Source organism: Pararge aegeria, chromosome 8, assembly GCF_905163445.1.
Source record: "Pararge aegeria chromosome 8, ilParAegt1.1, whole genome shotgun sequence".
NCBI classification, from domain to species: domain Eukaryota; kingdom Metazoa; phylum Arthropoda; class Insecta; order Lepidoptera; family Nymphalidae; genus Pararge; species Pararge aegeria.
This window is the reverse complement of record NC_053187.1, coordinates 8,512,200-8,526,010: the sequence shown is the minus strand read 5'-3', so window position 1 is coordinate 8,526,010 and position 13,811 is coordinate 8,512,200. Positions and strand designations below refer to the sequence as shown.

At 35.1% G+C, this 13,811-nt stretch overlaps 1 protein-coding gene across 1 annotated transcript in view; it reads left to right on the top strand.

Annotated features, from left to right (window-relative positions):
- Nucleotides 1–13,811, top strand: part of LOC120626095 — a 279,619-nt gene that overhangs the window by 193,075 nt on the left and 72,733 nt on the right. Inside the window, exons 9-11 of the mRNA XM_039893388.1 lie at nt 9,739–9,867; nt 10,638–10,715; nt 12,936–13,004. Of these exons, the coding sequence (XP_039749322.1) occupies nt 9,739–9,867; nt 10,638–10,715; nt 12,936–13,004 (276 nt within the window). The remainder of the gene's footprint in view (nt 1–9,738; nt 9,868–10,637; nt 10,716–12,935; nt 13,005–13,811) is intronic.

The window sequence follows — 13,811 nt, the reverse complement described above, 5'->3', positions numbered from 1 at the left end:
CGCCTTACAGCATACCCTTCTATATTTTTGTGACGGTAGTATACGAAAAGTGGACTACGATGAGCCATTCGTTGCCCACGCGTCACACACTTTAAGCCACATAAAAAGCTCACATTCAAGTTTGAGTTGACTTGGTGTACAGTCGATATGATTTGCAAATACCTTTAGGTTATTCTGTAAACTCAATGCCTCACTTTATACCATTGATGTCGATATAATCGATTGTAATAGTAATTGTAATGGATTTCATATACAATCGTGATAGTCTGTGATAGATTTTTTTTTCGTTTTTCTGAATGATGTGATGTACAAATAAAGAGTAAAAAAGTAAAATAGTCCCTCATAATAAACTAAAGTCGTGTTAATTGGGTAGTTTAAAACATATCGATTAATTTGTCTTCCAGCTAATCCCAATTATGTTTGGGGTTCAAAGAAGCTTCATCACTTCGATCGTTAGATGATGAGTGAAAAGTGATTTTGAAAATAAGTATGCAATATTAGTACCACTTACGTGAATTACATATTTTTGATATTTGCATGTTCTTCGTTAAATGAATACGCTATCTAAAAACGTATCTTTATTTTTCGTTATCTAACCACTGGTCAATCTTATATTTCTATTGAAAATATGATCTATGGATAATCTTACAACCAGACATGACTGCCCAAATTGCACATTGCTGCGTATTATAATCATAAACTTTCTATTAAAATGTTTGAATTGTTTTATTTATTTCGATCAAAAGTGTATCTTGAAGTATAATGTAAACACTTAAGAAATTAATGTTATTACTGCTGTATTATTAGATATTGTATTTATCTACATTCTAATTTTGTATTATAATAATCGATTCTCTACAACTATACTTTCAACGATTACGCAGCGATGAAATCTAGAACACTGGGGTGGATAGCGGCAATTTTGCTAGCTCCGGGCTGATACTGTAAAATGTTATTTACTTATTTCAAAAAAGTACCTCGCTACTTTTGGTCTGACTGTATCTACTACCTCTTTATCCATTGTCGAGAATAGTGTTCTCGACAATGTATGGATGGACCAAGGTAGTCAACAATGATTGATTGGTTTGATTGATTGTAGTCATCATCATCATATCAACCACTTGATGTCCACTGCTAGACATGGGTATTTTGTGGGGAGTTCAAAATTCAATGGTCTTGGGCAGCGGCTCTTAACGGCTCTTTTGATGTCGTCTTCTGTTGTCTCGTTGGGAGACCACCAATGCTGCGTTTGGCGTTGCAGAGTCACCATCCTAGATCCATCTTGGACAACGACCATCGGTTCTCCGAGCTATGTGCTTTGTGTGCTTCATCATCATAATGATCATCTCAACCCAGGGCACGGGTCTCTTCCAACAATGAGAAGGGGGTCAGGCCTTAGTCACCCACGTTGACCCAGTGCGGATTGGTGGACTCCACACTACTCCGCTGAGAACATTATAGAGAACTCTCAGGCATACAGGTTTCCTCACGATGTTTTCCTTCACCGTTGAAGCAAGCGTTTTGTAGTTGCTTAAAATGCACATAAATAAGAAAAGTTAACCTTAATACGTGCTGGATTAAAACTCGGCCCCCCCAAAGTGAAGTCGAAGTCCTAGCCACTGGGCTATCAATAGCACTTGCCAAACATATATTATACAACAATGGTAAATTGTGGTATTTAAAAAAACTTTTTAATGGTAAACTCTACGCGGAACAAAGCGTTTCAGAGAATCACACGGTTGGCCTAGATTTTACAGTGAAAGATGTCCCCATTGGCTGACTTACTCATTCATCAACGTTGTGGCATGACCGTTCAAGCCCGAACTACCGATGTTAAAAAGTGATGTCCTCAATTGGACCTTCCCACAAACCTAAGAAGTACAGTCCCAGGTTTGTTGGAATTTGAAAGGGGGTAGCTTAACGCCAAAAACAGACTTATATTACTCTGAAATGCTTATTATTTAATATAAGGAACATTTCATTTCTTATCTAAATGGCGATTACTTTATTATACGCGGTGAATGTGCGTATAAACGTGTGTTTGAATTATGGTTTTAACATCATATATTTAGGATTATATTTAGCCATGCAGCAGGCTTTTTGATTTTCTATTCTGCTTTTTTCGAAAAATCTATTTTATTTCGCCTACACATAGCATAGGCAAATAAGAACTTTTAAGAGAACAAAATGTGAAAAATTTTTTGCTGTCACCCGTAACGGTATTTTTAATGATTCTACATTTATTACTCCCTGATGGTTAGGGTTTTAAATGTTTAATCTTCTAATCTACTCTGTCGTAACAAGGTGGGCCTCATCAACTAAAGTAAGTGCTATTTAGAGTAGTTTGCGGGTTGATTACTCGATTTGCACATGGGCTAACTTTGTTATCTCCACGTCCAAGCCTCGTGTTACGTCTCAACTTTAACTAAAAGCATTTACTTGCCATACATAATTTTGCATATTCATCCACATATTGGAATACAATTTCAACGCGTATAAAATTGGCTAGTATTATATTAAACTACAACATTGAATATTGATATATATAATTTGTATTCGACAGATTTCTCAGCACATCAAATATTGTCACAATGTAGAGTATCTTTTTGCCAGTAGGCATCATTTACACACATTATATTATATAACAGTGACCATACCATCGGAGACTGTTCTGTGACTGATATCTGATACAGGTGCGACTTTGAAACTAAAACGGACAGTGTAGTTTTGTCCAGTTTAATTACAGTGTCGGGTAATTATGTATGCGTGTTTGAGTATTCATATTAATTAAATACTTTTGTTCCACGACTTTTTTCTGAGATCTATCTTTTACTTTTAGAGAAATAACTACAAAGATGTCATTAAAAAGAACGTAATGACAACATATAGTCAAATGGAGCCGGAGTCTCAAATATCTTGAAACAATAATATTTGATTTACGTTCATATGCACCCACATATATATACACGTGCAAATGTGATTTTGCGTCTTCACAATTAATCGGGGAAGCCAATTTCTAATAAAAAAATATAAATATATTGTTATCTTAAATTCTCTAAATCGACTAAAATACCCGAACTATTTTTATGGGATGTCTTCAACTAATCTTGTATATTTACGTCGTATTAATACGAGGAGCATCGTATTAAGGTCTCCCAGAATCTTTGCCAATATGACTACATCGTCGGCAAACCTAAGTTGAGTGATGTACTCGCTGCTTCCTCCAAGCTTTTTTTTGGTGAAGAGCTTCGGGGAGATAACATCTCCCTGTCGAACTCCTCGCTACAATTTGATCGGCCTCGGAGCATGGTATGGCATGGTGGCGTTCGTACAAACACATCAACACTTGCGATCGCGTGATCTTAACACAAGCCCAGGCTTTCACTGAATCAAAGGCTTTCTCATAGTCCACAAACTGATCGGACTCGGGTGGGCAGCGTTCAGGAAACTTCGCGACATCTATTCGTCCTAAATCCCTTAGTGCCTTAAGACGAAAGTGTTGGGGTGGACAATCGACATCAAACGAGTCGCTGGGAGCCGCTGGAAACAAGCGGCCCAGAGATTTTGGAAGTCGCCTCAAAAGACCTACATCCAGCAGTAGACTTCAGTCGGTTGAAGTAATGATGATGATACGATAACGGTGGTGACGGCAGATTAGAACACAGTTATATACGATGAGAATCTTGTTGTATAATTATTTCCAACATATAAAGCTACGCATCAGAAGGCTTCAGCTTTGATATAAACGGGTAGCAAACCTATCAAAAAAGTAAGAGCCTGTTTATTTGCCTCTTTTTAAAAGCCAATTTCTTGGTTAGGTTATTAAAATGTGATGGCGCAAAATATAATATCCCCAAGGAGACTCCAACTCAATATCCTTTTATTCAAATAAGCCTGATACATATTTTCTCTTATCCATATTTATTCCAATAATTGTAAATGAAAAGAAATAACGTTACTCCAAGGAGACAATGATAAACAAAGGATAGGTAATATCTGATAAATCTATATATGTAGTTTGTCTTTAAAAATTGAAGCATGTTAATTATATAGACCATGTTCGAGGACAAACTGAGTACGTAAGTACGTCAAGTTGCAGAGTGCGAAAAACTTTGCTTTAATTTAATATTTATTTATTTTTCAAACGAGTCAAAGCTGTTCGATTAAACAGGAACGGTATCGTTGCAAATATGAACAAAAATCTATAAACCTACTTATCAAATTTTTCTTTGGAGTTTTGGAGTAGGATCGTGGGATATAATTAAATATAGTTTAGAGCTATAAATTTCTCTTAATTACAATAGATAACAAACAATACTTCAATCATCGGTAGCATGTTCCGCGGCGTGTAAAATAATCGGCTACAGATATTTAGCGACTACGTATAGCGTTATAGCTAGTATAAGTTGTAGGTACAAGTTTTATGTGTATAAAAAAACAGTAAATTGTGTAACGCTCGCTCACGGGCGGCTGATAATACTTTTGGTGGACACAGCCTACGGAACCCTGCCCTACACGTTTTATCTCGCACTTGATCAGTTTTAATGAGGGGTCTCAGTTTAAGCCGCAAAGATTCTTTGTCTGTCGTTCCTACAAAAATAACTGCAGTATTTCCTTTGAATGTATATTGTATCGGATCCAATTTACCCAAAAGTGCGGATAACGTAATTTACGACGTATTTATACAACAACCTCTCCTATTGTGCGAATTTATCGTATCGGAATTGAGTTATCGTTGTTATATTGTTAAAATTTTGCAGAACAAGCATGATTCGTCTTTTATTCTATTCGCTGTTCTTCATTAACCGGGCCTGTTGGCTGTTCTATTATCTCCTTCGCACACAGGACCAGCTGAAATTAAAGTATTGGAATTTGACCTATATGTTATACGCCTTACAGCATACCCTTCTATATTTTTGTGACGGTAGTATACGAAAAGTGGACTACGATGAGCCATTCGTTGCCCACGCGTCACACACTTTAAGCCACATAAAAAGCTCACATTCAAGTTTGAGTTGACTTGGTGTACAGTCGATATGATTTGCAAATACCTTTAGGTTATTCTGTAAACTCAATGCCTCACTTTATACCATTGATGTCGATATAATCGATTGTAATAGTAATTGTAATGGATTTCATATACAATCGTGATAGTCTGTGATAGAATTTTTTTTCGTTTTTCTGAATGATGTGATGTACAAATAAAGAGTAAAAAAGTAAAATAGTCCCTCATAATAAACTAAAGTCGTGTTAATTGGGTAGTTTAAAACATATCGATTAATTTGTCTTCCAGCTAATCCCAATTATGTTTGGGGTTCAAAGAAGCTTCATCACTTCGATCGTTAGATGATGAGTGAAAAGTGATTTTGAAAATAAGTATGCAATATTAGTACCACTTACGTGAATTACATATTTTTGATATTTGCATGTTCTTCGTTAAATGAATACGCTATCTAAAAACGTATCTTTATTTTTCGTTATCTAACCACTGGTCAATCTTATATTTCTATTGAAAATATGATCTATGGATAATCTTACAACCAGACATGACTGCCCAAATTGCACATTGCTGCGTATTATAATCATAAACTTTCTATTAAAATGTTTGAATTGTTTTATTTATTTCGATCAAAAGTGTATCTTGAAGTATAATGTAAACACTTAAGAAATTAATGTTATTACTGCTGTATTATTAGATATTGTATTTATCTACATTCTAATTTTGTATTATAATAATCGATTCTCTACAACTATACTTTCAACGATTACGCAGCGATGAAATCTAGAACACTGGGGTGGATAGCGGCAATTTTGCTAGCTCCGGGCTGATACTGTAAAATGTTATTTACTTATTTCAAAAAAGTACCTCGCTACTTTTGGTCTGACTGTATCTACTACCTCTTTATCCATTGTCGAGAATAGTGTTCTCGACAATGTATGGATGGACCAAGGTAGTCAACAATGATTGATTGGTTTGATTGATTGTAGTCATCATCATCATATCAACCACTTGATGTCCACTGCTAGACATGGGTATTTTGTGGGGAGTTCAAAATTCAATGGTCTTGGGCAGCGGCTCTTAACGGCTCTTTTGATGTCGTCTTCTGTTGTCTCGTTGGGAGACCACCAATGCTGCGTTTGGCGTTGCAGAGTCACCATCCTAGATCCATCTTGGACAACGACCATCGGTTCTCCGAGCTATGTGCTTTGTGTGCTTCATCATCATAATGATCATCTCAACCCAGGGCACGGGTCTCTTCCAACAATGAGAAGGGGGTCAGGCCTTAGTCACCCACGTTGACCCAGTGCGGATTGGTGGACTCCACACTACTCCGCTGAGAACATTATAGAGAACTCTCAGGCATACAGGTTTCCTCACGATGTTTTCCTTCACCGTTGAAGCAAGCGTTTTGTAGTTGCTTAAAATGCACATAAATAAGAAAAGTTAACCTTAATACGTGCTGGATTAAAACTCGGCCCCCCCAAAGTGAAGTCGAAGTCCTAGCCACTGGGCTATCAATAGCACTTGCCAAACATATATTATACAACAATGGTAAATTGTGGTATTTAAAAAAACTTTTTAATGGTAAACTCTACGCGGAACAAAGCGTTTCAGAGAATCACACGGTTGGCCTAGATTTTACAGTGAAAGATGTCCCCATTGGCTGACTTACTCATTCATCAACGTTGTGGCATGACCGTTCAAGCCCGAACTACCGATGTTAAAAAGTGATGTCCTCAATTGGACCTTCCCACAAACCTAAGAAGTACAGTCCCAGGTTTGTTGGAATTTGAAAGGGGGTAGCTTAACGCCAAAAACAGACTTATATTACTCTGAAATGCTTATTATTTAATATAAGGAACATTTCATTTCTTATCTAAATGGCGATTACTTTATTATACGCGGTGAATGTGCGTATAAACGTGTGTTTGAATTATGGTTTTAACATCATATATTTAGGATTATATTTAGCCATGCAGCAGGCTTTTTGATTTTCTATTCTGCTTTTTTCGAAAAATCTATTTTATTTCGCCTACACATAGCATAGGCAAATAAGAACTTTTAAGAGAACAAAATGTGAAAAATTTTTTGCTGTCTCCCGTAACGGTATTTTTAATGATTCTACATTTATTACTCCCTGATGGTTAGGGTTTTAAATGTTTAATCTTCTAATCTACTCTGTCGTAACAAGGTGGGCCTCATCAACTAAAGTAAGTGCTATTTAGAGTAGTTTGCGGGTTGATTACTCGATTTGCACATGGGCTAACTTTGTTATCTCCACGTCCAAGCCTCGTGTTACGTCTCAACTTTAACTAAAAGCATTTACTTGCCATACATAATTTTGCATATTCATCCACATATTGGAATACAATTTCAACGCGTATAAAATTGGCTAGTATTATATTAAACTACAACATTGAATATTGATATATATAATTTGTATTCGACAGATTTCTCAGCACATCAAATATTGTCACAATGTAGAGTATCTTTTTGCCAGTAGGCATCATTTACACACATTATATTATATAACAGTGACCATACCATCGGAGACTGTTCTGTGACTGATATCTGATACAGGTGCGACTTTGAAACTAAAACGGACAGTGTAGTTTTGTCCAGTTTAATTACAGTGTCGGGTAATTATGTATGCGTGTTTGAGTATTCATATTAATTAAATACTTTTGTTCCACGACTTTTTTCTGAGATCTATCTTTTACTTTTAGAGAAATAACTACAAAGATGTCATTAAAAAGAACGTAATGACAACATATAGTCAAATGGAGCCGGAGTCTCAAATATCTTGAAACAATAATATTTGATTTACGTTCATATGCACCCACATATATATACACGTGCAAATGTGATTTTGCGTCTTCACAATTAATCGGGGAAGCCAATTTCTAATAAAAAAATATAAATATATTGTTATCTTAAATTCTCTAAATCGACTAAAATACCCGAACTATTTTTATGGGATGTCTTCAACTAATCTTGTATATTTACGTCGTATTAATACGAGGAGCATCGTATTAAGGTCTCCCAGAATCTTTGCCAATATGACTACATCGTCGGCAAACCTAAGTTGAGTGATGTACTCGCTGCTTCCTCCAAGCTTTTTTTTGGTGAAGAGCTTCGGGGAGATAACATCTCCCTGTCGAACTCCTCGCTACAATTTGATCGGCCTCGGAGCATGGTATGGCATGGTGGCGTTCGTACAAACACATCAACACTTGCGATCGCGTGATCTTAACACAAGCCCAGGCTTTCACTGAATCAAAGGCTTTCTCATAGTCCACAAACTGATCGGACTCGGGTGGGCAGCGTTCAGGAAACTTCGCGACATCTATTCGTCCTAAATCCCTTAGTGCCTTAAGACGAAAGTGTTGGGGTGGACAATCGACATCAAACGAGTCGCTGGGAGCCGCTGGAAACAAGCGGCCCAGAGATTTTGGAAGTCGCCTCAAAAGACCTACATCCAGCAGTAGACTTCAGTCGGTTGAAGTAATGATGATGATACGATAACGGTGGTGACGGCAGATTAGAACACAGTTATATACGATGAGAATCTTGTTGTATAATTATTTCCAACATATAAAGCTACGCATCAGAAGGCTTCAGCTTTGATATAAACGGGTAGCAAACCTATCAAAAAAGTAAGAGCCTGTTTATTTGCCTCTTTTTAAAAGCCAATTTCTTGGTTAGGTTATTAAAATGTGATGGCGCAAAATATAATATCCCCAAGGAGACTCCAACTCAATATCCTTTTATTCAAATAAGCCTGATACATATTTTCTCTTATCCATATTTATTCCAATAATTGTAAATGAAAAGAAATAACGTTACTCCAAGGAGACAATGATAAACAAAGGATAGGTAATATCTGATAAATCTATATATGTAGTTTGTCTTTAAAAATTGAAGCATGTTAATTATATAGACCATGTTCGAGGACAAACTGAGTACGTAAGTACGTCAAGTTGCAGAGTGCGAAAAACTTTGCTTTAATTTAATATTTATTTATTTTTCAAACGAGTCAAAGCTGTTCGATTAAACAGGAACGGTATCGTTGCAAATATGAACAAAAATCTATAAACCTACTTATCAAATTTTTCTTTGGAGTTCTCAGTGTTTTTTTACAGTAAAATAAACAAAATATAACTTCTTACTTTTTAAACACTCATTATAGCAAATATTATTTGACGGCCGATTGGCGCAGTGGCCAGCGACCCTGCTTTCTGAGTCCAAGGTGGAAAATGTTTGTGTGATGAACATGAATTTTTTTCGGTGTCTGGGTGTTTAACTGTATTTTACAAGTATTTATGTATATTATTCATAAATTAATTCATCAGTCATCTTAGTACCCATAACACAAGCTACGCTTGCTTTGTGGCTAGATGGCGATGTGTGTATTGTCATAGTATATTTATTTATTATGGTACGAGTATGTGGTTTAAATACCTATAGATTGTATTTTATACAGACAAACAAATATTTTAAAAACCAAACTGAGGTGAAAGTTTGGCTGCGTTCAAAATAATTTTATGTGTATTCAAACGATCTCGTTTGAATACACATAAAACACTGTCGGTTTCGGCCATCAGTTGCGGTCTACGATTTATATTTGTAGTCAATAGCCGGAATCATTATTAAACCTATAATGGCATTACCTTGGTTTCAACTGCTCAGTTAATTCCATTAAAACATGATCGTTAAAACGATTCCTATGTTACCAGGAATGCATGCCCCCGGTACTGCGCGGAGAGATGTTGCTGGACCGGATGGCTGGAGGACAAGCGCGTCTCAACTACGAGCAGCTACGAAAGGATGCCATAGATTTAGAAATACAAATCAAGCAATTGCAGGTAAAAATAAACAAACGCACCATTTTAAACTTCAATGTTCGTGGTTAATTGCTATTTAATAAAGTGACTGATAATGACATAATAATCTCTGTGCATACGATAAAATTATTAAAATTAAGCTTAATTTGGTATACCCCGCGAAAAGCATCTGTATGGTGTAATTTATAATTTCTTCAACCTTTATATTTCACATCAAACAGATCTTTGGCAATTTTCAAAACTCACTAACTTTTATAATTGCCTATTCATATTTATATTTACCGGTACTTTGTAAAGATATAGTTCATCGAAGTAGTTCGGTCTATGCCCACTTTCATATTTGCCTATTCTTTATTAGTACCTGTAATTGTAAGAAATGAAAAGTTCTCGAGACGAGACGAATTTCTTTTTGACCTTTTTTATATGTACCAACCTTTTCCATTTTAAGAATACATTTTCCGATGGCTGGATGTTTCTTAAAAGCATGCTATTAGGCTCGCATTCGGGCAACCAGTTTAATTGGTATAATGTTAATAATGTGAAAACCCCGAATGAACTCGAAATTTTAATATTTATCTACTCTTGAATTTCATACAACATGTTTTTTCACAGGGATGAATAATTAATGATTAACACTACGTTCAAGACTCACAACTTTGTTAATTTAAGGATTATGCTATTTTAGCATACATGGTGTTCATTTTTTACTTCGATCACTTAGTACATTTTATAAGAATTTAGTTTTAGATATTTATATACTACCTCTTTAACCCCACTATCTATTTTAACAGGATGGACTAGACGCGCTGGCGAGAGTGCAATCGCGCAGTCTAGAAAGCAGTATTTACAGCAAAGTCAATGAAATACAGGTAAGTAAAAAAAAAGTCCATATTGTGTACTTAAGTATACTTTATTGCGGCTGGGTAAAAATTTACATAAGGCCAGCGTTTTTTTCGTTAGCTACTTGAAGCTATGAAATTGAATGGGTAGGTATATGTTTAATAATGTAGGTTATGCCCATATTAAACATGGTTATTTAGTTAACGATAAGGTTGTTGCACTCACAAAAACAGACATACGAAGTATTAAAAAATCGCTTTGTTATTTAATATTTTCTAAAAGCGATTTACAGAGCCACAAGAAATTAAAATTCTATTAGATATTTTGTAAGTAATTTGAAGACGAACAGATTTGAAAAACGATTAGTTTTACTTTGTATTTAAGGCTAGGTTTATTGATTGTTGATTGAATGTATATTAGGGCACTGAAAATAGCATTAGTATACATAAGTGTTTTAACAATATGTATATTGATAATGTTGTCTTTGAAGAACAAATACTTTCTGTGTCAGCTTATAGATATTTTCGTCTCCACACTTCTTTTGATGTATATTCAATAAAAATATGACAAAGTAAAAGCACACCTACAAAAGTCGCTTAGAGACAGCAAAATAAAATGGGTATTATCGGAGACGTGGATTTACAGACAAGTGGCATCTTGACATTATAATATTGGAAGCCATTTTAAAGAATTGAAATTCTTTTAGTGTCCCGGTTATTTCCTTTACGATAAGATATTTAAATAAATAGAAGTTGACGCTTTGATACTGCAAAATGTTTGAGAAAAAAAATTACCGACTTCATAAATTCCAAAGGGGTAAAAAAATATTGACTAGGTACAACATTTTAATTCGGTGCCAAGCATCAATTTTAGTTGTAGATGTTAAGTAAAATGAATACATTTTTAGTTCGAAGGTAGGTTCCTTGCCACTATAATATAATAGCGAACGGTAAAAAAAGCTACCTAGGTAGGTGTAAATATATCGTAATTTTTACGTTCAACCTATTGAAACCCTGAATACTGAATGCAAAATTTTAAGAAATCAAGATTAGTTTATTATCATCATCATCATCACCATATGAACCCATTACCGGTCCACTACAGGGCACGGACCTCCTCCCACAATGTGAAGGGGTAAAAGCCATACGCTGACCCAGTGTGATCTGGTGGACTCCACACACCTTAGAGAACATTATGGAGAGCTCTCGATGTGTTCCTTAACCGTTGAAGCAAGTGATATTTTAATTAATTATAGTGGTGCCAAATTACCTAAGTATTCTTTAGTAAATCCACCGCTCTCTGAGCTGGTAGTTTCAAAAATAAGTTTCAAATTTAAGAGAAAATGTGACTGCAATAATTTGAACATTAGAAGCAAAAATAAACTTGCAGTGCAATATACTAGACTACATAAAATAAGATATTCATTTAAAGGAATTGTATACAATTTTACAATAAATTACCAGTTGATATATTGGAGATGTCTCTGAAAAAGTTCAAACTTACAAACTTTTTAAATGTAAGCTTATAGAAAAGTCCTATTATAGTATTAAGGACTACGTCAACGATAAAAATGCTTGGGTGTAAATTATTGCTCTAACCAGGTTGCTTCTTTAATAGTTTTTAAAGGACAATGTGAGATGGTGATAACAAAAAAAAAAATAACAACCGGCTAAGTTTGTTGTGGGCTTCTTCTTAGACCAGGGCGCTCTCGGAACCCTCGTAGCTTTAGTTTTAAGTTACCGAATTTATATATCGCCATCAACACACTCCTATGTCATATTTTACATGTAATGTAGGTACGCATCAAAAGTGCCATCTATGTGCCTATTTGAATAAAGAAATATTTGACTTTGACTTTGACTAAGAAACTAATGAAAACGATGTCTACAACAGAATTGGGACCAGTGTAAAATAATAATTGATACCTAATAATATAATTATTATGATATTAATCTGCACGCGAATAATCCACGTAGCGCCATCTATTTCCAGCTAAAAGAAGAAAAACAACAAACCTAGACAGAGCCATCTACGAGAAGTTCTTTGAATCTCTCGTTGAGCTTTAGTAATTATGTGACTCCTAATGTTGGTAGATGGCAGCACACGAAATTAAAAAAATATATATATAAATTATACAACAAAAACTTACAGCCCGGATTTAATGGTTTTATTTACCAGAGTACAAATGCAAGATACATAAACTTTTTAAAATTAATGTAGGTACCTAACTTTTTTTTTCTTTTTCACAGGAGGAAATTTCAATGAAAAAGTATGACTACCGTGCTACGCAGCTTCATCTAGCTGCAGTTAGAGCTCAAGTAAGTAATTGTATTAAATGATTTTATGTCCCCTAACTTTATAATTCTTTAAATTTTAATTAAACCAATAATTTACAATCGAGTGTGGAAGTTTTTTTTTTCGAGTTCTTTTTATATAGATACAACCTTATAAGGCTTGACCTCGCGATATTTGTATAATAAAGTGCTGAATGAGTTCCAACGACGAGTTAAAATAAAATATGCAGTTTGTTTGAAAACGGAGACCTTCAACATCGGCACGAAGATCGCATTCCGCGTAAACAGGCTACACAGTTTCCAGGCAAAGTGCGCATGTCACTTCGCGATTTGCGCCTAGCGGCCAGGCCATGCGGAGTGTCCAACCTCCAATCAATATATTTCAATCTTTCCCGCTATTTTGTCTGAACATTTAACCCATTAAATAAACTTCACTTGTGCTCAATATTCTTCATAACAATAGTGAAATTTAAATTTTCAATCGATCGGTAGTTCGAGTTACGAAGTACCACCTTTTGCATCTCATCGTAAAGGTAAGTGAGTATAAAATAATTATTTTAGTTATTATTATGAAACAAAACTTAATAAATAAATAATCCACGCATTTTTTAATTTGTTAAAATAAATATTTATATAAAAGTGCTAAAGTTAAACAAACAATAACTTTTCAAAGTGAAATGTGCCGCATTGCGCACAGCCTCCCACTTACTCAGTCTGTCTGAGATGAGATCGCGCGGACTGACATAACCTACGTTTTATGTCAGCTGTGGTCTCCCAGTTATCGAATTTTAATAAATATAATCCTTGTTTATTCGTGTTTCGGACATTTAC